Genomic DNA, 23,916 nt, shown 5'->3' on the forward strand with positions numbered 1-23,916 from the left:
ACTGGCCTTTTGCCCGCTTGCCCTTATGGGGACGAAAGGACTGAGGCTGAAAAGACGGTGTCTTTTTCTGCTGAGATGTGACTTGGGGTAAAAAAGGTGGATTTTCCAGCTGTTGCCGTGGCCACCAGGTCCGATGGACCGACCCCAAATAACTCCTCCCCTTTATACGGCAATACTTCCATGTGCCGTTTGGAATCTGCATCACCTGACCACTGTCGTGTCCATAAACATCTTCTGGCAGATATGGACATCGCACTTACTCTTGATGCCAGAGTGCAAATATCCCTCTGTGCATCTCGCATATATAGAAATGCATCCTTTAAATGCTCTATAGTCAATAAAATACTGTCCCTGTCAAGGGTATCAATATTTTCAGTCAGGGAATCCAACCAAGCCACCCCAGCGCTGCACATCCAGGCTGAGGCGATCGCTGGTCGCAGATTAACACCAGTATGTGTGTATATACTTTTTAGGATATTTTCCAGCCTCCTATCAGCTGGCTCCTTGAGGGCGGCCGTATCTGGATACGGTAACGCCACTTGTTTTGATAAGCGTGTGAGCGCCTTATCCACCCTAAGGGGTGTTTCCCAACGCGCCCTAACTTCTGGCGGGAAAGGGTATAACGCCAATAATTTTCTATCGGGGGAAACCCACGCATCATCACACACTTCATTTAATTTATCTGATTCAGGAAAAACTACAGGTAGTTTTTTCACACCCCACATAATACATATTTCTGATACTACAAGTACCACAAAAAAGGGTAACACCTCCTTCATTGCCCTTAACATGTAACGTGTGGCCCTAATGGAAAATACGTTTGTTTCTTCACCGTCGACACTGGAGTCAGTGTCCGTGTCTGTGTCGACCGACTGAGGTAAATGGGCGTTTTAAAGCCCCTGACGGTGTTTGAGACGCCTGGACAGGTACTAATTGGTTTGCCGGCCGTCTCATGTCATCAACCGACCTTGCAGCGTGTTGACATTATCACGTAATTCCCTAAATAAGCCATCCATTCCGGTGTCAACTCCCTAGAGAGTGACATCACCATTACAGGCAATTGCTCCGCCTCCTCACCAACATCGTCCTCATACATGTCGACACACACGTACCGACACACAGCACACACACACAGGGAATGCTCTGATAGAGGACAGGACCCCACTAGCCCTTTGGGGAGACAGAGGGAGAGTTTGCCAGCACACACCAAAACGCTATAATTATACAGGGACAACCTTATATAAGTGTTTTCCCTTATAGCATCTTAATATATAATAATATCGCCAAATAAGTGCCCCCCCTCTCTGTTTTAACCCTGTTTCTGTAGTGCAGTGCAGGGGAGAGCCTGGGAGCCTTCCTAGCAGCGGAGCTGTGTAGGAAAATGGCGCTGTGTGCTGAGGAGAATAGGCCCCGCCCCCTTTTCGGCGGGCTTCTTCTCCCGTTTTTCTGACAACCTGGCAGGGGTTAAATACATCCATATAGCCCCAGAGGCTATATGTGATGTATTTTTAGCCAGCATAGGTACTTTCATTGCTGCCCAGGGCGCCCCCCCCAGCGCCCTGCACCCTCAGTGACCGTTGGTGTGAAGTGTGCTGAGAGCAATGGCGCACAGCTGCCGTGCTGTGCGCTACCTTAAGAAGACTGGGAAGTCTTCAGCCGCCGATTTCTGGACCTCTTCTCTCTTCAGCATCTGCAAGGGGGTCGGCGGCGCGGCTCCGGTGACCCATCCAGGCTGTACCTGTGATCGTCCCTCTGGAGCTAGTGTCCAGTAGCCTAAGAAGCCAATCCATCCTGCACGCAGGTGAGTTCACTTCTTCTCCCCTAAGTCCCTCGTTGCAGTGAGCCTGTTGCCAGCAGGACTCACTGAAAATAAAAAACCTAACAAAACTTTTACTCTAAGCAGCTCTTTAGGAGAGCCACCTAGATTGCACCCTTCTCGGCCGGGCACAAAAACCTAACTGAGGCTTGGAGGAGGGTCATAGGGGGAGGAGCCAGTGCACACCACCTGATCCTAAAGCTTTTACTTTTGTGCCCTGTCTCCTGCGGAGCCGCTATTCCCCATGGTCCTGACGGAGTCCCCAGCATCCACTTAGGACGTCAGAGAAAAGGAGTTATGGTAGACTTACCATTGTTAACTCTCTTTCTGCAAGGTACACTGTGTTCCACAGGAAAACATTGGTGTGTAGAGTGGATCTTGATCTAGAGGCACCAACAGGCTAAAGCTTTAGGCTGTCCCAGGATGCATTTGGGCCTGCTCTGTAACCCCGCCTCCAGGCTCTGTGAGCTCAGTTTCGTTAACCAGTCCATTGCAGGAGCAGGTAAGAGAGAAGGCAGATGTTAGTCACATAGAACCACATTCTCACGTCAGGAGAAGGGACCAACTGCTAATGCCACACAAACCCATGGAAGCTAGATGCGTCAGGGTGAGCTCCCTGCGGAACCGAGTGTACCTTGCAGAAAGAGAGTTAACAATGGTAAGTCTACCATAACTCTCCTTTTCTGCAGCGGGGTACACTGTGTTCCACAGGAAAACATCGGGGATGTCCTAAAGCAGTTCCTCAAGGGAGGGGACGCGCCTTAGCGGGTATGAGAACCCAGCGTCCAAAGGAAGCATCATGTGAGGCGGAAGTATCAAAGGCATAGAACCTAATGAACGTGTTCACTGAGGACCACGTAGCCGCCTTGCTCAATTGTTCTGCGGACGTGCCGCAGCAGGCCGCCCAATGAAGTCCAACAGACCGAGTAGAATGGTATTTAATAGCAGCAGAAACTGGGAGACCAGCCAACGCATAAGCTTGTGCAATCACCATTCTAATCCATCTGGCCAAGGTTCGCTTATTCGCAGGCCAGTCACGTTTGTGGAGACCAAACAGTACAAAAAGGGTATCTGACCTCCTGATAGAAGCAGTCCTCTCCACATATATACGGAGAGCCCTAATGACATCCAAAGACCTCTCTTTGGGGGACAAATCCGAAACGATAAAGGCCGGGACAACAATCTCTTGGTTAAGGTGAAAAGATGACACCACCTTAGGTAAACAACCTGGGCGAGTTCTAAGAACTGCCCGGTCATGATGTAATATTAGAAAGGGTGGATGACAGGACAAAGCGCCTAGGTCCCACACCCTTCTAGCAGAGGCAATAGCCAAAAAAATAGGACCCTGGCTGTGATCCATTTAAGGTCCACTGACTCAAGAGGTTCAAATGGAGACACTTGCAGGGCATTCAGGACAACAGACAGATCCCATGGAGCCACAGAGGGACATAGGGACGCTGAATCCTTAACACACCCGAGGGTAAATTTACTAAGATGGGAATTCTATTTAAGATGGGATGTTGCCCATAGCAGCCAGTCAGATTCTACTTCGTATTTATCTAGCACATTCTAGAAGATACAACCTGGAATCTGATTGGTTGCTATGGGCAACATCCCATCTTAAATAGAACTCAGATCTTAGTAAATGTACCCCCCCAGAGTGAATGTATGAATGTCAGGTAGAGACGCAATTTTTCTCTGAAACCACATCGAGAAAGCAGATATGTGAACCTTGAGGGAGGTCAGACGAAGGCCTAAGTCCAGGCATTTTTGCAGGAAAGCCATGATTCTGAATGTTTGGAATCTGTACAAATCATAGTTCTTATCAGCACACCAGGTGAAGTAAGAATTCCAGACCCTGTAATAGATCCGGGCAGAAGCCGGTTTGCGGGCTTTCAACATAGTTTGGATGACTGACTCAGAGAATCCTTTGGCTCTCACGCCGTCAAAGCCAGTCTGGCCAGGTCTGGCTAGAGACATGGGCCCTGTACGAGGTGGTCTGGTCGTTGAGGAAGTAGAAGAGGATGCTCTGTCGATAGACCCAGCAGGTCTGAGAACCAATGCCGTCTGGGCCATGCCGGACGACTAGCAGTAGTATTTATCCTTCTTGCTGGAACTTCCGCAGGACCCTGGGCAGGAGTGACACTGGAGGGAACACGTAAGGCAGCCGAAAGTTTCATGTAATGGTTAGTGCATCCACGAACGCTGCTTGAGGATCCCTGGTCCTTGATCCAAAGACCGGAACTTTGTGACTGTGTCGATACACCATCAGGTCTACATCCAGTAGGCCCCACGTGTCCACTAGGAGTTGAAAGACTTCCGGATGAAGACTCCATTCTCCGGCATGTACATCCGAATGACTGAGGAAGACCACTTCCCAGTTTAGGACACCCAGAATGAACACTGCAGATTTTGCTGGTAGATGGCGTTCCGCACAAAGGATTTTTGACACTTCCAACATTGTCTGACCGTAGTTGAACAGGCCTGTTCTGTACAAGACACAGGGCGAGAGGTAATGTATTGAACAATGCCCACAACTCCAGAATGTTTATCGGGAGGAGAGACTTCTCCTTGGTCCAACGACCCTGGATAGTGTAACTCCAACACCGCACCCCATCCCCGCTGACTGGCATATGTCATCAGCAGGACCCAAACGGGGATACAGAAGGGACGGCACTTGCTCAATTACTGGTCCAGTAGCCACTAGGTCAGCGATTGACGAACCTCCGGAGGTAGGCCGTCCCACTTGGAAAGAATTTACCTCTGCAGAAGGGAGGAATGAAATTGAGCATTCTCTACCATGTCAAATGCCGACACCAGCAATCCAAGTACTTGCATCGCCGTGTGCATCGACACTCTGGGGCGACAAAGGAAGCATCTTATCCTTTCCTGAAGCTTCAGGACTTTCTCCGGAGACAAAAATAAGACATTGACTGTGCGTGTCCAGGAGTGCCCCCAGGTGCACCCTGCACTGAGCTGGGAGCAGCAAGGATTTCTTCCAATTGATGAGCCACCCGTGGGCCAGTAGGAAGCTTACCGTCAGTTGTAGATGACTGAGGAGGACATCATGGGAGTTTGCCAGGATCAGCAAATCGTCCAGATTCGGCAGGATCCTGACTCCCTGGCGACGGAGATGTGCAGTCATTACGGACATGACCTTGGTGAAGATCCGAGGAGCCGTAGCCAGTCCAAATGGCAGCGTCTGGAACCGATAGTGTAGGTTGCCAATAACAAACCGCAGATACTGCTGATGTGACTTGGCAATAGGTATATGCAGGTACGCATCCTGAATATCCAGGGATACCATATTGTCTCAGGGTTCCATCGCCAGTACAATTGAGCGCAGTGTCTCCATACGGAACTTGGACACTCTCACAAACTTGTTTAGTGATTTGAGGTTGAGTACAGGCCGGAAGGACCCATCGGGTTTCGGGACAAGAAACAGGGTCATGTAGTAACCACTGCCCCTTTGGGACAGAGGTACCGGCACTACCACTCCTGTATCCGAAGAAAAAACTTTACAGGGAAAAAAAATCCCTGCAAAAACCAGGAGTGCTGCATCTGCCAATTAATACCACAATCAATAATTACAATAAAACATCACACAATTTAATTTCTAATATCTTTGTCAATAATCTTTTTTTTTTTTTAAAACACACACACACACACATATTATATATATATATATATATATATATATATACATATACATACATACACACACACACACATACATACATACATACATACAGTATAATGCTGCAGCATATATTAAAAATACCATTACCACATATTAAACATATATTCAAATTCCCTAGAGGCTTGTTGGTATTCCTTTATAAATCCCAATCAAATATTTAGATCACAAAATTAGTCCCCTAACTTATTCCATTAGAAATGTCCAATGATATATGTATATAAATCCCAATGGACCATATGGGACTTATTTACTTGGCTCCCACGTGTATGGCCAGTTCCAATATCACATGGACTACGTGATCGTGATTTGAGGCTATTTATTATCTCTTAAGATTCCAAAAAAAGTCCCAAGTTCACTTGGATTGCTGATTTATAAGTGTGCATACAAAAATGAAGTAGTTGGTAATTACCATATGTAGTTGTTATTACGTCACCTCCAAAGCATTGCAGTGCTTGTATTAATTCAGTAATCAGGCTCCCTCTGTTGGTGATATACCCATTGTGCAGGTCGAGTGGAGTTCCCTCTGATATATCATTGAGTGGTCACAGTGTTCAGGCTCCCTCTGCTGGTATTAGCCCGTATTGCACATCCAGGAGAAAAACAACAACCTGCTGCAGAGCTTGCGCCTTTAGTGGATCCGAAGGTATGGCCGTGCTGTAAAACTGGCAAAGGGGACGTCTCTTGAAAGAGAGTGCGTACTCGTGAGAGACAACTTCTCGCACCCATGCGTCTGAAGTGGTCTTCAACCAGACCTGGGTGAACTGCAGAAGTCGGCCTCCCACCCTGAGGTCCCCTAGGGAGAAGCCCTCCCGTTAATGCGGCAGGCTTGTCTTGTTTAGAAGCAGGCTGATGGGCCGCCCAGGACTGCTTTGTTTTGGGCTTAGTGGTTTTGTAAGCACGAGACTGTCTTGGGTATGCCTGACCTTTTGCTTTCCCTTAAGGTCGAAAGGAACGAAAAGTGGTACCTTTTGCCTTCTGTGCAGAAGGATTAGTATTTGGGAGAAAGGCAGTCTTTGCAGCCGCCAGTTCAGATACAATTTTATTTAGGTCTTCCCCAAACAATATGTCTCCCTTAAAAGGGAGTACCTTCAAGGTCTTTTTGGAGTCCAGGTCCACCTTCCATGATCTCAACCACAGAATACGGCAAGTCAGGATAGACGTAGTCGACGCCTTGGCTGCCAACACACCCGCCTCAGAGGACGCCACTTGAATATACTAAGAAGTGGTGGTGATGTGAGACAGGTATTGTCTGGCATTGTCAGATATATCCTCAGGCAGCTCTTCCTCTAATGCCTGAACCTATGCTTCAATACCTTTAGCAGCCCAGGAGGCAGCAATAGTGGCTCTGCGTACAGCACCGGTCAGGGAGTAAGTAGATTTCAGGTATCACTCCACACGCTTATTTGTCAGTTCTTTCAGTAAAGTGACAGTGGTGACAGGCAGAGTTGATAACCTTCAGTGCTTCCCTATTTAATTATATCCTCTCTGTACAGTATACATAACATCACATATTTTGTCTTTCTTTACTCTCACACCCTCCTGACACTTGGCCAACATTGTGGGGTGATCATATCATACAACCCATTAAGAACCTAGCAATCTGGTGGACCATTATGCAATAGGTAGCATCTATCCTTGTGTATCAATGCCTATATCCCTATAGATTGTAAGCTTGCAAGCAGGGCCTTCCTACCTCTATGTCTGTCTGTTTTTACCCAGTTTTGTTCTCTTACTGTTGTTCAAATTGTAAAGCGCAACGGAATATGCTGTGCTATATAAGAAACTGTTAATAAATAAAATAAGATTTTAAACCTACCGGTAAATCTTTTTCTCCTAGTCCGTAGAGGATGCTGGGGACTCCGTAAGGACCATGGGGAATAGACGGGCTCCGCAGGAGACATGGGCACTACAAAGAACTTTAGATATGGGTGTGCACTGGCTCCTCCCTCTATGCCCCTCCTCCAGACCTCAGTTAGAGAAACTGTGCCCAGAGGAAACGGACAGTACGAGGAAAGGATTTTTGTTAATCTAAGGGCAAGATTCATACCAGCCCACACCATCCACACCGTATAACCTGGAATATAGGAACCAGTTAACAGTATGAAACAAATCCGCATCAGCCCGAGACTGATCAAAACTGTAACATAACCCTCATGTAAGCCGAAACTATATACAAGTCTTGCAGAATTCAGTCCGCACTGGGACGGGCGCCCAGCATCCTCTACGGACTAGGAGAAAATTTTTTACCGGTAGGTTTAAAATCTTTTTTTCTCTTACGTCCTAGAGGATGCTGGGGACTCCGTAAGGACCATGAGGATTATACCAAAGCTCCAAAACGGGCGGGAGAGTGCGGATGACTCTGCAGCACCGATTGAGCAAACATGAGGTCCTCATCAGCCAGGTTATCAAACTTGTAGAACTTTGCAAAGGTGTTTGAACCTGACCAAGTCGCCGCTCGGCAAAGCTGTAATGCCAAGACACCTCGGGCAGCTGCCCAAGAAGAGCCCACCTTCCTAGTGGAATGGGCCTTTACCGAATTTGGTACCGGCAATCCAGCCATAGAATGAGCCTGTTGAATCGTGTAACAGATCCAGCGAGCAATAGTCTGCTTAGAAGCAGGAGCGCCAACCTTGTTGGCTGCATACAGGACAAACAGAGCCTCTGTTTTTCTCACCCTAGCCGTTCTGGCTATATAAATTTTCAATGCCCTGACCACATCAAGGGACTCGCACCACAATAGGTTGGTTCATATGAAAAGATGAAAACACCTTGGGCAAAAATTGAGGACGAGTCCGCAACTCTGCTCTATCCACATGGAAAACCAGATAGGGGCTTTTGCGAGATAAAGCCGCCAATTCCGACACTCGCCTTGCCGATGCCAAGGCTAACAACATGACCACTTTCCAAGTGAGATACTTAAATTCCACCGTTTTAAGAGGCTCAAACCAGTGAGACTTAAGGAAACGTAACACCACGTTAAGGTCCCAGGGTGCCACTAGAGGCACAAAAGGAGGCTGGATATGCAGCACTCCCTTCACAATAGTCTGTACTTCCGGAAGAGAAGCCAATTCCTTCTGAAAGAAAATAGATAGGGACGAAATCTGAACCTTAATGGAGCCTAATTTTAGGCCCAAATTCACTCCAGTCTGTAGGAAGTGAAGGAAACGGCCCAGATGGAATACTTCCAGAGGAGCATTCCTGGACTCACACCAAGAGACATACTTCCTCCAAATACGGTGATAATGTTTTGCTGTCACGTCCTTCCTAGCCTGTATCAGAGTAGGAATGACCTCATCCGGAATGCCCTTGTCCGCTAGGGGCCGGCGTTGAACCGCCATGCCGTCAAACGCAGCCGCGGTAAGTCTTGGAACAGACAGGGCCCCTGTTGTAACAAGTCCTTTCTGAGAGGAAGAGGCCACGGATCTTCTGTGAGCATGTCCTGCAGATCTGGATACCAGGCCCTTCGAGGCCAATCTGGAACAATGAGAATTGTCTGTACTCCTCTTCGTCTTATGATTCTCAATATCTTGGATATGAGAGGAAGAGGAGGAAACACATAGACCGACTGAAACACCCACGGTGTCACCAGGGTGTCCACTGCTACCGCCTGAGGGTCTCTTGACCTGGCGCAATACCTCGGTAGCTTTTTGTTGAGGCGTTAAGCCATCATGTCTATCTGAGGCAGTCCGCACTGACTTGCAATCTCTGCGAAGACTTCCTGATGAAGTCCCCACTCTCCTGGATGTAGATCGTGTCTGCTGAGGAAGTCTGCTTCCCAGTTGTCCACTCCCGGAATAAAGACTGCTGTCAGAGCGCTTACATGATTTTCCGCCCCGCGAAGAATCCTGGTGGCTTCTGCCATTGCCACTCTGCTCCTTGTTCCGCCTTGGCGGTTTACATGAGCCACTGCGGTGATGTTGTCTGACTGAATCAGAACCGGTAGGTCGCGAAGCAAAGTCTCCGCTTGACGAAGGCCGTTGTATATGGCCCTCAACTCCAGTACGTTGATGTGAAGACCAGCCTCCTGGCTTGACCAGAGACCCTGGAAGTTTCTCCCCTGTGTGACTGCTCCCCAACCTCGGAGGCTCGCGTGCGTGGTTACCAGAACCCAGTCCTGAATGCCGAACCTGCGACCCTCCAGAAGGTGAGCACTCTGCAGCCACCACAGGAGAGATACCCTAGCCTTGGGGGACAGGGTGATCATCTGATGAATCTGTAGATGAGACCCGGACCACTTGTCCAGAAGGTCCCATTGAAAAGTCCTCGCATGGAACCTGCCGAATGGAATGGCCTCGTAAGTCGCCACCATCTTTCCCAGAACTCGAGTGCAGTGATGCACCGACACCCTTTTTGGCTTCAATAGGTCCTTGACCAAAGACACGATTTCCTGGGCCTTTCCGTTGGAAGATAAACCCTTTTCTGGTCTGTATCCAGAACCATGCCTAAGAAAGGCAACCGAGTCGTTGGAACCAACTGTGACTTCGGGATATTGAGAATCCAGCCGTGCCGTTGCAACACCCTCAGGGAGAGTGATACGCTGTCCAGGAACCGTTCTCTCGATCTCGCTTTTATTAGGAGATCGTCCAAGTACGGGATAATTGTGACACCCTGCTTGCGCAGGAGCACCATCATTTCCGCCATTACCTTTGTGAAAATCCTCGGGGCCGTGGAAAGCCCAAACGGCAACGTCTGAAATTGGTGATGACAATCCTGTACAGCAAACCTCAGGAACGCCTGATGAGGCGGATGTATGGGGACATGAAGGTATGCATCCTTTATGTCCAGGGACACCATATAATCTCCCCCTTCCAGGCTGGCGATGACCGCTCTGAGCGACTCCATCTTGAACTTGAACCTTTTTAAGTATAGGTTTAAGGATTTTAAATTCAAAATGGGCCTGACCGAACCGTCCGGTTTCGGGACTACAAACAAGGTTGAGTAATACCCCATCCCCTGCGGCAGCAGGGGGACTTTGACCACCACTTGCTGAAGACACAATTTTTGAATTGCATTTAACACTATCTCCCTTTCTGGGGAGAAGCCGGTAGGGCCGATTTGAAAAACCGGCGAGGAGGCACCTCTTCAAATTCCAGCTTGTAACCCTGGGAAACAATTTCTATTGCCCAGGGAACCACCTGTGAGTGAACCCAGACGTGGCTGAAAAGTTGAAGACGTGCCCCCACTGGGGCGGACTCCCTCAGCGGAGCCCCAGCGTCATGCGGTGGATTTTGTAGAGGCCGGGGAGGACTTCTGCTCCTGGGAACTAGCTGTGGTTGGCAGCTTTTTCCCCTTGCTCTTACCTCTGGCAAGAAAGGAAGATCCCCGCACTCTCTTGGGTTTATGCGACCGAAAGGACTGCATCTGATAATGTGGTGCTTTCTTAGGCTGTGAGGAAACATAAGGCAAAAAAGCTGATTTACCCGCCGTAGCCGTGGAGACCAGGTCCGTGAGACCTTCCCCAAACAATCCCTCACCCTTGTAAGGTAAAACCTCCATATGCCTCTTCGAGTCGGCATCGCCCGTCCATTGTCGGGTCCATAGGGCTCGTCTTGCCGAAATCGCCATAGCGCTGGCTCTGGAACCCAGTAGGCCAATGTCTCTCTGAGCATCTCTCATATACAGGACAGCATCTTTGATATGACCCAGGGTCAATAAAATGGTTTTCTTATCCAGAGTATCTATATCAGCAGATAAGGTATCTGTCCATGCTGCTACAGCGCTACAAACCCAAGCCGACGCTTTCGCCGGTCTGAGTAAGGTACCAGTATGTGTGTAAATAGACTTCAAGGTAGTCTCCTGCCTGCGATCAGCAGGATCCTTGAGGGTTGCCGTATCTTGAGATGGTAGCGCTACCTTCTTGGATAAGCGAGTCAATGCTTTATCCACCCTCGGGGAGGATTCCCACCGTATCCTGTCCTTAGTTGGGAACGGATACGCCATAAGAATCCTTTTGGGAATCTGCCGCTTCTTGTCTGGAAATTCCCAAGCCTTTTCAAATAATTCGTTCAGTTCATGAGATGTGGGAAAGGTTACCTCAGGTTTCTTTTCCTTATACATGCGCACCCTCGTGTCAGGGACAGAGGGGTCATCTGTGATATGCAACACCTCTTTTATAGCAATGATCATATAATGAATACTTTTAGCCAATTTTGGCTGCAACTTTGCATCATCGTAGTCGACACTGGAGTCTGAATCCGTGTCGGTATCAGTGTCTACTATTTGGGATAGTGGGCGCTTTTGAGACCCAGAAGGTCCCTGCGGCATAGTGAAAGGCAGGGTTTGACTCCCTGTACACTCCCTGGACTCAGCTTTGTCCAACCTTTTGTGCAATAAATTCACATTTGCATTTAAAACATTTCACATATCCAGCCAGTCAGGTGTCGGCGTTGCCGACGGAGACACCACACTCATTTGCTGCACCTCCTCCCTAGAAGAGCCTTCCGCTTCAGACATGCCGACACACGCGTACCGACACCACACACCCAGGGAATTCTCTATCTGTAGACAGTTCCCCCACACGGCCCTTTGGAGAGACAGAGAGAGTATGCCAGCACACACCCAGCGCCAATGCCCCAGGGAAAAAAGAAAATTACCCAGATAGCGCTTTTAGTATATATATATATATATATATATATATATATATATATTATATATATAAAAAACACTGCGCCAAATTATGTGCCCCCCCCCCCCCCCTCTTTCAATCCCTCTGTCACCGTGTTCAGCAGGGGACAGTCCGGAGAGCCAGCTTCTCAGCGGTGTGCTGTGGAGAAAATGGCGCTGGTGAGTGCTGAGGATCAAGCTCCGCCCCCTCAGCGGCAGGCTTCGGTCCCGCTTGATCTATTTAAAAAAACTGGCGGGGGATCCCTGATATATCACGTAGAGCCCATATATGCCCCGATTTTGCCAGCCAGAGGTTTAATTGCTGCCCAGGGCCCCCCTGCGCCCTGCACCCTTACAGTGCCTGCCGTGTGTGTGTTGTGCGGGAGCAATGGCGCGCAGCGTTACCGCTGCGCGTTACCTCAGTGAAAATCCGAAGTCCTCTGCCGCCTCTGAAGTCTTCTTTCTTCTCATACTCATCCGGCTTCAATCTTCCGGCTCTGTGAGGAGGACGGCGGCGCGGCTCCGGTACGAACAGCTAGGAGAGACCTGCGTTCCGACTCCCTCTGGAGCTAATGGTGTCCAGTAGCCTAAGAAGCAGAGCCTAGCAGTTAAGTAGGTCTGCTTCTCTCCCCTCAGTCCCTCGATGCAGGGAGTCTGTTGCCAGCAGGCTCCCTGAAAATAAAAAACCTAACAAAATTTCTTTCTTTCAGGAAACTCAGGAGAGCTCCCTGTAATGCACCCAGTCTCCTCTGGGCACAGTATCAAACTGAGGTCGGGAGGAGGGGCATAGAGGGAGGGGCCAGTGCACACCCATATCTAAAGTTCTTTTTAGTGCACATGTCTCCTGCGGAGCCCGTCTATTCCCCATGGTCCTTACGGAGTCCCCAGCAGCCTCTAGGACGTAAGAGAAATAAATAAATTAATAAAATGACACCACTAGGCAGGTGACATGAGAATCCATCGGCGGTGAATTTTCCCACTTGTTACATAACTCTGCAGGGAGAGGGTAGTGAGCCAAGGCCCTTTTAGAGAGAGGGAATTTCTTCCCTGGATTAGACCAGGGTTCCTGCCTGATGTCCACCAAATGGTCAGAATGGCGTAATAGATTTTTAGCCACCTTCTGCAGTTTAGTTTTCTTGGTGACAGTAGTGGGTTCCTCATCATCAGTGATTTGTAGGATTTGCTTAATAGCAACCACTAGAGCAGGGACTTTAATTTGCATTGTAGAATCCTCGTCAGAAACGCCTGATTCAGTGTCTGACAGGACAGTATGCTCCCCCTCCTCTTCAGATGAAACATCTGAGAGGTTAGTGGATTGTGAGGAGGAAGCAGTCCGCTTAGATTACCCAGCAACACAGGAGTGACTGGAGTGACCAAGGAATGAGTCAACTGCTGCAACTGGTTAGACAAGTTATCCGCCCAAGGCGGATTAACCATAGGGACTATTTGAGGCTGTAATGGTACAGACGGTCCCATAAGGGTCGTTAAGCGTTCCACTAGAGTACCCAGTAGGCTTGAGAACGTGGCCCAGGGTGGCTCCTGGTTGGATACAGAAGTTGCGGACTGACTGGAGAGTGTATGACACATGGTACACAGACCATCATACACAGCTTCCCCCTCTGATAAATACTTGGCAGGAGCGTCCACAGATTTACTGCCCTTCCTGTTAGACATTGTACACAAATGCAACAGAGAGCGGTTATGTATGATGAAGCCAGACAGAGTATAATACCTGCAAATAAATCCGATAGTATGTGACTGAGTCCCCAGTACACAACAACTGCGAATAAATCCAGTATTCTGTGACTGAGTATACAGTAGAATACACTGAATAGTTAAATACTGTGACGCACTATATAAACGACCCCGACGCACCTAGGGCCTAATTCAGACCTGATCGCTAGGGTGCATTTTCTGCATCCCTGTGATCAGGTAGTCGCCGCCTACAGGGGGAGGGGGAAATAGCTTTGCAGGGGCTGCAATCGCATTTGCAGTGGAGCTGCACAAACAGAAGTTTGTGCAGTCTCTGCAGAGACCAGGACTTACTCTTCCAGTGCGATGATCGGGGCCGGAACTGATGTCAGAAACCTTCCCTCCAAACGCCCGGTCCCTCCCGTGTTTCTCTGGACACTTTAAAAACAGTCAGTTGCCACCCACAAACGGGCTCTTCCTGTCAGTCACCTTGTGATCGCCCGTGCGATCACTTTTCTTGCACCATCCCGTTGCTGCCCGGCGCTCCCCGGCGCTGCAGACCGACGCGCCTGTGCATTGCGGTGCATACGCATGCGCAGTTCAGACCTGATCGCAGGCTGTACGAAAACATAGCCTAGCGATCAGGTCTGAATTAGGCCCCTAGGGCAGTGATGACTAACCTTGACACTCCAGCTGTTGTTGAACTACACTTCCCAGCATGCCCTGCATCAGTTTTAGCAAGGCCAAATAGCAAAACTGTAGCAGGGCATGCTGGGATGTGTAGTTCAACAACAGCTGGAGTGTCAAGGTTAGCCATCACTGTCCTAGGGGGTCGTTCCGACCCGTTCGCACGGTTCTTCGCAGCGGTGTGAATGGGTAGGAACTGCGCATGCGCGGCGGCCGCATTGTGCAGGCGCCTCATTGCCTAGCAACGGACGTCACCGGGCAGCGACGCCGCGTACAAAAAAATCGGTCGCAGCTGCGACCGCAAGAAGATTGACAGGAGGAAAGCGTTCCGGGGCGTCAACTCACCGTTTTCCAGGTGTGGAGATCTGAACGCAGGCGTGTCCAGGCGTTTGGAGGGCGGATGTCTGACATCAATTCCGGGACCTTCATCGCTGGATACATCGCACAGGGTAAGTAACTGCAGGGCTAGTCTTGTTTTACACAAAACTTTTTTTTAGCATAGCAGGGCTGCACAAGCGTTCGCAGCACTGCTATGCTAAAATACACTCCCCCCTAGGCGGCGTCTAGTTGATCGCACGAGCAGCAAAAGGTTGCTAGATGCGATCAACTCGGAATGACTGCCCTAGTCCCTTAGGGTACAGAAACCTCACAGCAGATACAGGAACACACAGTCACATTAGCAATGCAGATAATTATTAGTAGGACAATAAAACTGCACTGAACTAATATATGTACATGTATATACAGATGGAGCCTTTGTTATCTATGCCTGCCTAGTCACAGGCGTGCACTCCTGGCGTGACTAGGCGATCCGTCCACCTAGTCATGCCGGGGAGTGCATACAGCTGCTTCTCATTGTAAGCGTCTGTCTGGGCACGCCTGCCCGGACAGAGATGCTCTCCATTAAAGTGAATGGGGCGAGTCTCCGTCCAGACGCCTAGTCACAGACGGAGCCACGACTAGAATGGCTCCATCTGTATATATAACACAGTGCGGTCCTAGACCGGAGGCATATATCAGAATACTCGTACAATGTATTCTGTATTTGGTACACTTTTTCTTAACTAACGCTGTCTGTATAAAGACATGTAGAATACGCAAGTGTTTGTAAAGTCACAGCGCTGTATACAGGAGGCTTTACAAGGGAGACCTTGCCCTGCAGTCCCAGAGACCAGCCGCAACTATACTTTTATGATTGCACCCGGCGTCTCAGTCAGGGAGTGCGGGAGAGTGTGGGGAAGCTCCAGGGTGGGAAAATCTGCAGTAGATGTCGTACTGGGCCGGGTAGAGGCTACAGGTCAAGTGCCGAATCCACTATGCTGGATCTCACCACCGGTACTAATGATGCCTTATCAATGGGGGAGTTGGTACACCCAACCTGTACTCCTATGCCCTGGCAGATATAGTGGGGTCCCTGCTCGGTGACAGTGTCCACGCCAGCGTCACAGTCCGTCTCCCTGGACTGTGATCAGGAATGTGATTCAGTGACGAATCCCGCCTGGGGGACCATCTTAACTCTTCCCCGTAGCAGCCACGCAAACCAGGAGAGCGTCTGCGACCGTGTACCTAAAGCCGTTGCGTCTCCGCCGCAAGTACCTGGGAACTTAGGCACAGGAGTATGCAACGCCGCTTGGGAGATGATGGAGCTGCAGCGCTGAAGTGTCAAAATGACATACAGCGCTGACAGCCCAGTTTTGAAGAAATTTTCTGTTAGAAAAGCTTTTTCAGGCCTCCCGTTAGGTGACCTGCTGCTACAGGCACCAACTCAAAACTGAGCTCACAGTGACTGGAGGCGGGGTTACAGGGGAGGCCCCAATGCATCCTGGGACAGCCTAAAGCTTTAGCCTGTTGGTACGTCTGGATCAAGATCCATTCTACACCCCGATGTTTTCCTGTAAAACACAATGTACCCCGGTGCAGAAAGTGGGATTTTGGGGAGCCTTTATTTACATAAAAATAAGATTTTACTCACCGGTAAATCTATTTCTCGTAGTCCGTAGTGGATGCTGGGAACTCCGTAAGGACCATGGGGAATAGACGGGCTCCGCAGGAGACTGTGCACTCTAAAAGAAAGATTAGGTACTATCTGGTGTGCACTGGCTCCTCCCTCCATGCCCCTCCTCCAGACCTCAGTTAGGATACTGTGCCCGGAAGAGCTGACACAATAAGGAAGGATTTTGAATCCCGGGTAAGACTCATACCAGCCACACCAATCACACCGTATAACTCGTGATACTATACCCAGTTAACAGTATGAAATATAACTGAGCCTCTCAACAGATGGCTCAACAATAACCCTTTAGTTAGGCAATAACTATATACAAGTATTGCAGACAACCCGCACCACTACGGACTACGAGAAATAGATTTACCGGTGAGTAAAATCTTATTTTCTCTGAAGTCCTAGTGGATGCTGGGAACTCCGTAAGGACCATGGGGATTATACCAAAGCTCCCAAACGGGCGGGAGAGTGCGGATGACTCTGCAGCACCGAATGAGAGAACTCAAGGTCCTCCTCAGCCAGGGTATCAAATTTGTAGAATTTAGCAAACGTGTTTGCCCCTGACCAAGTTGCAGCTCGGCAAAGTTGTAAAGCCGAGACCCCTCGGGCAGCCGCCCAAGATGAGCCCACTTTCCTCGTGGAATGGGCTGTTACTGATTTAGGATGCGGCAATCCAGCCGCAGAATGCTCCAGCTGAATTGTGCTACAAATTCAGCGAGCAATAGTCTGCTTAGAAGCAGGAGCACCTATTTTGTTGGGTGCCTACAGGATAAAAAACGAGCAGTCCTGGAAATATAAATTTTTAAGGCCCTGACTACGTCCAGTAACTTGGAATCTTCCAAGTCCCTAGTAGCCGCAGGCACTACAATAGGTTGGTTCAAGTGAAAAGCTGATACCACCTTAGGGAGAAACTGGGGACGAGTCCTCAATTCTGCCCTATCCATATGGAAAATCAGATAAGGGCTTTTACATGACAAAGCCGCCAATTCTGACACACGCCAGGCCGAAGCCAAGGCCAATAACATAGCCACTTTCCACGTGAGATATTTCAAATCCACAGTTTTAAGTGGCTCAAACCAATGTGATTTTAAGAAACTCAACACCACGTTGAGATCCCAAGGTGCCACAGAAGGCACAAAAAAGGGGCTGAATATGTAGCACTCCCTTTACAAATGTCTGAACTCCAGGCAGTGAAGCCAGTTCTTTCTGGAAGAAAATCGACAGAGCCGAAATCTGGACCTTAATGGAACCCAAATTTAGGCCCATAGTCACTCCTGACTGTAGGAAGTGCAGAAAACGACCCAGCTGAAATTCCTCTGTTGGGGCCTTCCTGGCCTCACACCACGCAACATATTTTAGCCAAATACGGTGATAATGGTTTGCGGTTACTTCTTTCCTGGCTTTTATCAGCGTAGGAATGACTTCCTCCGGAATGCCCTTTTGCTTTAGAATCCGGAATTCAACCGCCATGCCGTCCAACGCAGCCGCGGTAAGTCTTGGAACAGACAGGGCCCCTGCTGTAGCAGATCCTGTCTGAGCGGTAGAGGCCATGGGTCCTCTGATATTATTTCTTGAAGTTCTGGGTACCAAGCTCTTCTTGGCCCATCCGGAACCACGAGTATCGTTCTTACTCCTCGTTTTCTCATTATTCTCAGTACCTTTGGTATGAGAGGCAGAGGAGGGAATACATAAACCGACTGGTACACCCACGGTGTCACTAGAGCGTCCACAGCTATTGCCTGAGGGTCCCTTGACCTGGCGCAATATCTAGTTTTTTGTTTAGGCGGGACGCCATCATGTCCACCTGTGGCCTTTCCCAACGGTTTACCAACAGTTGGAAGACTTCTGAATGAAGTCCCCACTCTCCCGGGTGTCGGTCGTGTCTGCTGAGGAAGTCTGCTTCCCAATTGTCCACTCCCGGAATGAACACTGCTGACAGTGCTAAGACGTGATTTTCCGCCCATCGGAGAATCCTTGTGGCTTCTGCCATCGCCATCCTGCTTCTTGTGCCGCCCTGTCGGTTTACATGGGCGACTGCCGTGATGTTGTCTGATTGGTTCAGTACCGGCTGGTTTTGAAGCAGAGGCCTTGCCAGACTTAGGGCATTGTAAATGGCCCTCAGTTCCAGAATATTTATGTGTAGGGACGACTCCTGACTTGACCAAAGTCCTTGGAAATTTCTTCCCTGTGTGACTGCCCCCCAGCCTCGAAGGCTGGCATCCGTGGTTACCAGGACCCAGTCCTGTATGCCGAATCTGCGGCCTGAAGATGAGCACTCTGCAGCCACCACAGTAGAGATACCCTGGTCCTTGGAGACAGGGTTATCAGCCGATGCATCTGAAGATGCGATTCCGACCACTTGTCCAAGAGGTCCCACTGAAAGGTTCTTGCATGGAACCTGCCGAATGGAATTTTGCTTCATAAGAAGCTACCATTTTTCCCAGGACTCGTGTGCAGTGATGCACCGATACCTGTTTTGGTTTCAGGAGGTCTCTGACTAGAGATGACAGCTCCTTGGCTTTCTCCTGCGGGAGAAACACTTTTTTCTGTTCTGTGTCCAGAACCATCCCCAGGAACAGCAGGCATGTGGTAGGAACCAGCTGTGACTTTGGAATGTATAGAATCCATCCGTGCTGTTGTAGCACTTCCCGAGATAGTGCTACTCCGACCAACAACTGCTCCATGGAGCTCGCCTTTATAAGGAGATCGTCCAAGTACGGGATAATTAAAAACTCAATTTTTTCGAAGGAGTATCATCATTTCTGCCATTACCTTGGTAAAGACCCTCGGTGCCGTGGACAGTCCAAACGGCAGTGTTTGGAATTGGTAATGGCAATCCTGTACCACAAATCTGAGGTACTCCTGGTGAGGATGGTAAATGGGGACATGTAGGTAAGCATCCTTGATGTCCAGGGATACCATGTAATCCCCCTCCTCCAGGCTTGCAATAACCGCCCTGAGCGATTCCATCTTGAACTTGAATTTTTTTATGTATGTGTTCAAGGATTTCAAATTTAAAATGGGTCTCACCGAACCGTCCGGTTTCGGTACCACAAACAGTGTGGAATAGTAACCCCGTCCTTGTTGAAGTAGGGGCACCTTGACTATCACCTGCTGGGAATACAGCTTGTGAATTGCCTCTAGCACAGCCTCCCTGCCTGAGGGAGTTGTCGGCAAGGCAGATTTGAGGAAACGGCGGGGGGGAGACGCCTCGAATTCCAGCCTGTACCCCTGAGATACTACTTGAAGGATCCAGGGATCCACCTGTGAGCGAGCCCACTGATCGCTGAAATTTTTGAGGCGGCCCCCCACCGTACCTGGCTACGCCTGTGGAGCCCCCGCGTCATGCGGTGGACTCGGAGGAAGCGGGGGAAGAATTTTGATTCTGGGAACTGGCTGACTGGTGCAGCTTTTTCCCTCTTCCCTCGTCTCTGTGCAGAAAGGAAGCGCCTTTGACCTGCTTGCTTTTCTGAAGCCGAAAGGACTGTACCTGATAATACAGTGCTTTCTTAGGCTGTGAGGAAACCTGAGGTAAAAAAATTTCTTCCCAGCTGTTGCTGTGGATACGAGGTCCCAGAGACCATCCCCAAACAATTCCTCACCCTTATAAGGCTCTATGTGCCTTTTAAAGTCAGCATCACCTGTCCAGTGTCGGGTCTCTAATACCCTCCTGACAGAATGGACATTGCATTAATTCTGGATGCCAGCCGGCAAAATATCCCTCTGTGCATCCCTCATATATAAGACGACGTCTTATGTTCGCAAAATAGTATCCCTGTTTGACAGGGTTACAGACCACGCTGCAGCAGCACTATCTGCAGGTCTCAGTCTAGTACCTGAGTGTGTAAATACAGACTTCAGGATAGCCTCCTGCTTTTTATCAGCAGGTACCTTCAAAGTGGCCGTATCCTAAGACGGCAGTGCCACCTTTTTTGACAAACGTGTGAGCGCCTTATCCACCCTAGGGGATATCTCCCAGCGTAACTTATCCTCTGGCGGGAAAAGGTACGCCATCAGTAACTTTTTAGAAATTACCAGTTTCTTATCGGGGGAACCCACGCTTTTTCACACTTCATTCACTCATTTGATGGGGGAACAAAACACTGCCTGCTTTTTCTCCCCAAACATAAAACCCTTTTTTTTAGTGGTACTTGGGTTAATGTCAGAAATGTGTAACACATTTTTTATTGCCGGGATCATGTAACGGATGTTCCTAGTGGATTGTGTATATGTCTCAACCTCGTCGACACTGGAGTCAGACTCCGTGTCGACATCTGTGTCTGCCATCTGAGGGAGCGGGCGTTTTTGAGCCCCTGATGGCCTTTGAGACGCCTGGGCAGGCGCGGGCTGAGAAGCCGGCTGTCCCATAGCTGTTACGTCATCCAGCCTTTTATGTAAGGAGTTGACACTGTCGGTTAATACCATCCACCTATCCATCCACTCTGGTGTCGGCCCACAGGGGGCGACATCCCATTTATCGGCATCTGCTCCGCCTCCACATAAGCCTCCTCATCAAACATGTCGACACAGCCGTACCGACACACCGCACACACACAGGGAATGCTCTGACTGAGGACAGGACCCCACACAGCCCTTTGGGGAGACAGAGAGAGAGTATGCCAGCACACACCAGAGCGCTATATAATGTAGGGATAAACACTATCACTGAGTGAATTTTCCCCAATAGCTGCTTGTATAAACAATATTGCGCCTAAATTTAGTGCCCCCCCTCTCTTTTTAACCCTTTGAGCCTGAAAACTACAGGGGAGAGCCTGGGGAGCTGTCTTCCAGCTACACTGTGAAGAGAAAATGGCGCCAGTGTGCCGAGGGAGATAGCTCCGCCCCTTTTTCGTGGACTTTTCTCCCGCTTTTTTATTGATTCTGGCAGGGGTAATTATCACATATATAGCCTCTGGGGCTATATATTGTGATTATTTTGCCAGCCAAGGTGTTTTTATTGCTGCTCAGGGCGCCCCCCCCCCAGCGCCCTGCACCCTCAGTGACCGGAGTGTGAAGTGTGTATGAGGAGCAATGGCGCACAGCTGCAGTGCTGTGCGCTACCTTGGTGAAGACTGAAGTCTTCTGCCGCCGATTTTCCGGACCATCTTCATGCTTCTGGCTCTGTAAGGGGGACGGCGGCGCGGCTCCGGGAACGAACACCAAGGACGGGTCCTGCGGTCGATCCCTCTGGAGCTAATGGTGTCCAGTAGCCTAAGAAGCCCAAGCTAGCTGCAAGCAGGTAGGTTCGCTTCTTCTCCCCTTAGTCCCTCGTTGCAGTGAGCCTGTTGCCAGCAGGTCTCACTGTAAAATAAAAAACCTAACATATACTTTCTTTCTAGGAGCTCAGGAGAGCCCCTAGTGTGCATCCAGCTCGGCCGGGCACAGAGATCTAACTGAGGTCTGGAGGAGGGGCATGGAGGGAGGAGCCAGTGCACACCAGATAGTACCTAATCTTTCTTTTAGAGTGCCCAGTCTCCTGCGGAGCCCGTCTATTCCCCATGGTCCTTACGGAGTTCCCAGCATCCACTAGGACGTCAGAGAAACACCATTACCTCAGCACACACAGCTGAGGGGTGTGGAACTGCTAGTTTTGGAGAAGGCAGCCCACTTGTGTATTGGCACCCATGAAGCCTCCAGTAACGCACTGACCAGGCTGGGAATGTTTCTTATGATTAAAGAGAGACACAAAACTCCCAGTTACAGACTCAGCCTGTTTAGTTTTATACTAATTTCCACTGTAACCAGGACATCTGGTGGTAAAAAAGGGGTACTACAAAAAACGTGAGACCACAGTTTGGGATACACACTTTACACAACGCAATGTGTTTCCTTAAAGCCCAATGAAACATTACAGGAATGGTAGCTTTATGCATCAGATAACAGCAAATATTTCTTCTGTAATATAAATCTAAAGTGACATCTAATATCCACACTAAGTTACACTGTATTACTTCTTATATTAAACAAGCATTATAATTGAGCACAGAGGTTATAAAATGTCATAGCTCTGTTTTTTTCAGCAGGTGCAGGGAACATTCCTGTCCTAACCGTTCCAAACAGCTAGAGAGGTTGTGACATCACAAATGACTTAGAAGGGTTAACATGAGAAGGGACCTACCATTACCATACATACCCCCTTCATTAGCATCAGTCATTCTCTATTGTGCCACTGAGGGGGGTAAGGGAGAAGTGAGACAGCAACACTTTTAACATGGCTGGAGAACTTTCATACTGACAGAACTTTAATATGTAAACATTCTACTGTGGATTTTGAAGGTACTAAAGGTATTTACGAGAATACTAAAGGGAACTTACGAGAATATTCCAAGTGGTCTTTTTCTCTGGGGGGGTTTTGGCCAGACCATGCAATTTTTTCCGTCCAATAGAACTGCTATCAAAAAAGGCCATGAAATCCTCATGAGGGTTACCGCTATTTGAAACAAAATGAGACAGAATAGAATAACAGTTCAGTGATGATAATGCAAACTCATTTTGATGTTAGGACAGACACTGTTTATCCACCAAATCACATTAATTGACACCAGAGAACTGAATCCAATTTCTGGGTTCAATTCTATGGGGTCAATTCCAGCGAGTTTATGATTTGTAAGATGGGGCCCAAAAAAAGTGGCAACTGAAAAAGAAAGACTACAGTATATAGAAGGCTGTTAGGGGCCAAAAGAAACATGTCAAAGAATGATCCTTGCACTTTTTTTAATGGTTGAAAAATGATAGCAAGCGGGTTCCAACAAATTGAAGTCCCTCCAGCAAAAAAAAAAAAAAAAAAAAAAATAAGATTTTACTTACCTGTAAATCTATTTCTCGTAGTCCGTAGAGGGTGCTGGGACTCCGTAAGGACCATGGGGAATAGCGGCTCCGCAGGAGATAGGGCACTTTAAGAAAGCTTTGGACTCTGGGTGTGCACTGGCTCCTCCCTCTATGCCCCTCCTCCAGACCTCAGTTAGGGAAACTGTGCCCAGAGGAGATGGACAGTACGAGGAAGGATTTTTGTAAATCTAAGGGCGAGATCCATACCAGCCACACCAATCACACCATATAACTTGTGATAAACTTACCCAGTTAACAGTATGAACAACAACATAGCCACGGGTCAACCGAAAAACTATAACATAACCCTTATGTAAGCAATAACTATATACAAGTCTTGCAGAAAAAGTCCGCACTTGGGACGGGCGCCCAGCATCCTCTACGGACTACGAGAAATAGATTTACCGGTAAGTAAAATCTTATTTTCTCTAACGTCCTTGAGGATGCTGGGACTCCGTAAGGACCAAGGGGATTATACCAAAGCTCCCAAACGGGCGGGAGAGTGCGGATGACTCTGCAGCACCGATTGAGCAAACAGGAGGTCCTCCTATGCCAGGGTATCAAACTTATAGAACTTTGCAAAGGTGT

General features: G+C 48.9%; 1 protein-coding gene across 5 annotated transcripts in view; it reads right to left on the minus strand.

Annotated features, from left to right (window-relative positions):
* Positions 1 to 23,916, minus strand: part of CEP131 (centrosomal protein 131) — a 377,073-nt gene that overhangs the window by 303,720 nt on the left and 49,437 nt on the right. For all 5 annotated transcript variants that reach the window (XM_063961104.1, XM_063961102.1, XM_063961103.1 and 2 more), the window contains exon 4: positions 22,816 to 22,930. In XM_063961104.1, coding sequence (XP_063817174.1) covers positions 22,816 to 22,930 — 115 coding nt within the window. The remainder of the gene's footprint in view (positions 1 to 22,815; positions 22,931 to 23,916) is intronic.

The sequence above is a fragment of the Pseudophryne corroboree genome, chromosome 3 (assembly GCF_028390025.1).
Source record: "Pseudophryne corroboree isolate aPseCor3 chromosome 3, aPseCor3.hap2, whole genome shotgun sequence".
NCBI classification, from domain to species: Eukaryota; Metazoa; Chordata; class Amphibia; order Anura; family Myobatrachidae; genus Pseudophryne; species Pseudophryne corroboree.